Consider the following 3,053-nt stretch of genomic DNA (forward strand, 5'->3'; position numbering starts at 1 on the left):
CCCAACAACTACACTCTCTGCTTCAATCCCATCCAGTAAATAAATGCTAGGAGAGAGCAATTCCGACTCACAGCATCAGTATGTGATGAGCTTCTCCATCGAGCGGGGAAGGCCGAGCTCTTTGCTTCATTGCGCACTCATGAACACGGGTGAATCTGTAATGAGCCAATTGTAGAGTCATTAGTAAGTCGATTTCCAAAACAGGTGGACACGGCATGCAACAGTGTCTGCAGACATGCTGCAGCGTGCACAGACTGTTCATCCATCGAAGCGATCCGAAGCGTTTGATGTGTAAATAGTTACGGAAGCAGTGATGTGGTTTCCCCCAGAAGGCACTGACTTCATTCTCAAGCATGTCGCTTATCGAGCGGAAATATGTGATTATCATGCAAATTAATAAAAGCAATCGCATGATTAATTATTTTAGATTATCTAACAAAACAATGTCCCAAGGCCGAATAACATCTTTAGATTCGGTCAATTTAAAGTTCGAATTTATATACTTTTGACCCAGTGTTTCATCTTTTCTTTCCTTTACATTTTTTTAATCATTGATTGAAAGCAGGGAAAGCAATATGTGGAAATGCATATTATGTTTAATTTAACCTTTGTGTACACTGCACGAACATTTCTTTTTGAGTTGCCTTGCCATGAGTTGTTATGACAAGTATCTAAATCATGGCCTCCAATTACATTTAGATTTTCTTTTACTTGGGGTTGAATTCAGCGTCTTTAAGCAAGTTATTTTAGTTTTCTTTATCAAATTGCTTAAAAAGACTCAATTATCAAATTGCTTGAAAGACAAATTGCTTGGATTTTGACTTTTCTTCTACTCATTTGGCGAATAATTTAAAAGATGACAAATGATCAATTAATCATTGCAGCTCTACAACGATGCGCTCACAATGATAGGCGGTGAATTCATTTAAAAGACAAACTCTCAACACGTTGTCTTCATTTCACACTAAACTCACTGTTGTAAGAAATCCGTCTAAACATTTCGTTTGAGGGTTGACTGGCACCAGCGAGGCCCGTCTGTCGCTGTCGGGCAGAGAATGAGCTGTTTACTGAGCTACAGAAGGAGCTCATAGACGAAGTTTGTTCTTTTTTTCCCCACCCAGTTATTTTCCATCTGTAACATCGCAACTATCGAATGTAGGTTACAGTTGATTAACTCGTCCGTCACTCTACTTCTATATCTCCGCTGTCTGGGCTCGTTATCTGTCATTGTCTCCTTATCTGCATCTCTGTCCTTCAATTACTGCCATATGGGGAGATCCAGCTGTGTACAACGTCCATACAGTCCCTCCTTTAATTAAAAATGGCCTCAGGGCTCCCAAGTTACGAAAAATGAAACGAAGGGAAAAGACTTTGAGTGTACCCTGATCGTGATTTGATTAATTTCGTGGATTCCCTGATGATTAATTGATTATCAGCTCCGATGATAATCTCTCACCCCCCCTTCAATTAAAGACGTCTTAGGAAAATAAGTAAGAATTAAGTTTCGAGCCCCTCACACAGCACATTTGACTTCATATTTAATTCATGGACAACCCTGAACTTACCTTGAGAAATGCATGAGTGGAGCGAAGTGGGGAAAAAAAAGCTGACTGGACATTTTTACACATTAATCATTGTTGGGAGTTGGTGGTGAGTGGTTTCATCTGAGGGGGGGGTCTCATTTGGGATGGAAATTATGCAGACTTTTGGGTGGCGGAGTTAAAAAACACTGTAAACTGAATTCGGTATTATCATTTCCACTTTGGGGACTTTCAACGTGTTGCTGCATTTGTGTGTGTTGACGAGTGGAGCGCAGCCCACGCATAAGGGTTTAAAATAGCTTTCTTCTCTTTCTCTTTCTTCCTAAGAACTGGCGCTGTCATATTTAGGAAAGTTTGGGGCTCCAAAGTGTAGCTGGCATTATAATAAAGCAGGATCTTTTGGGATTTGAGCTCTTTTTACATAGCCGCACCAGTGACTGCTGTTGACGCAGTGTAGAATTACAGTCTATTGAAATGATAATGTGTGGTGTATATACTGTATGCATTTGTTAGTTTGCATCTCTGTCTGAGCTTTTTGCAGTGCTTGTATTACTTTTTACTCGTGTTGGAGGCATAGCTCTTTGGATGGCAATGTCGGTCGATGCCGTGGCATTTTTTTACCCACAATCATGGTCTCCAGAGGATCAGAGCAACTGACTTTGGCGATCCCCTGACTTTTCTTCTGACTCCACCGTGAGGTGGACATTTCTGTTTTTAAGATATCCTGATGTAACCCTTTTTCTCCATAAGGCATTTTTTCCTTATGATATTTGCAAGTGCAGTGAGAGACAGGAAACTTAGCGAGAGAAAGAGACAGAGGGGTATGACAGGCAACAAAGGTCCCTGGCCAAAATCCAACTGTGGACATTTCGGTTATGTGGTATGCATCTCAACCAGTGGCTCACAGTTTTTAGTGATCCTTTACCCTGTTATTGCTTATTAAAGATGTTGTGTTTGAAGAAGATTCGCACCAACTTTAGGAGGCATCTCAAAATCCTGTTTTCATTGAGATTTCAAAGAACATCTCTTGGCTTTTGTCCAGGCGGAGCCAGTGTGTGGGCCATCACTCCAGAGGAGAGGGGGAAACACGACAAACAGTTTGACACCCTCGCCCCCGTCCTCGGCTATGTCTCTGGTAGGCTGTTGTCACAACAAACAGAAGTGGTTTTTAAGCTCCATCAAATGCCCGTCTCTCTTAATTCTAGTGATTTTTGTCTGTTTCCAGGAGAACAAGCCAGGAAATTCTTCCTCCAGTCTGGCCTGCCTGCTGCTGTCCTGGCTGAGATCTGGTAAGCACCATTGAATCACAATGTTAAGACAGAGCAAGTAGGTCAGCAGGTCCAACCTTTGTTTTTGGCCAGAGTTAGTTTGGCCTTCTCGGCCTGCTTTTTATTTCCTGTCGAGCACTCACTTCCTTCACAGCCTGCCCCACCTAGTAAAGTGAATGTGTAAGAGGGGGGAGAAAGTGTGTGTGTGTGTGTGTGTGTGTGTGTGTGTGTGTGTGTGTGTGTG

The 3,053-nt window shown here is 42.1% G+C and overlaps 1 protein-coding gene across 1 annotated transcript in view; it reads left to right on the forward strand.

The window, feature by feature from the left end:
• Positions 1-3,053, forward strand: part of itsn2a (intersectin 2a) — a 34,014-nt gene that overhangs the window by 8,028 nt on the left and 22,933 nt on the right. The window contains exons 2-3 of the mRNA XM_031865943.1: positions 2,584-2,676; positions 2,767-2,830. Of these exons, the coding sequence (XP_031721803.1) occupies positions 2,584-2,676; positions 2,767-2,830 (157 nt within the window). The remainder of the gene's footprint in view (positions 1-2,583; positions 2,677-2,766; positions 2,831-3,053) is intronic.

This window comes from Anarrhichthys ocellatus, unplaced genomic scaffold, assembly GCF_004355925.1.
Source record: "Anarrhichthys ocellatus isolate YVR2014 unplaced genomic scaffold, GSC_Weel_1.0 scaffold34, whole genome shotgun sequence".
In the NCBI taxonomy this organism is placed as follows: domain Eukaryota; kingdom Metazoa; phylum Chordata; class Actinopteri; order Perciformes; family Anarhichadidae; genus Anarrhichthys; species Anarrhichthys ocellatus.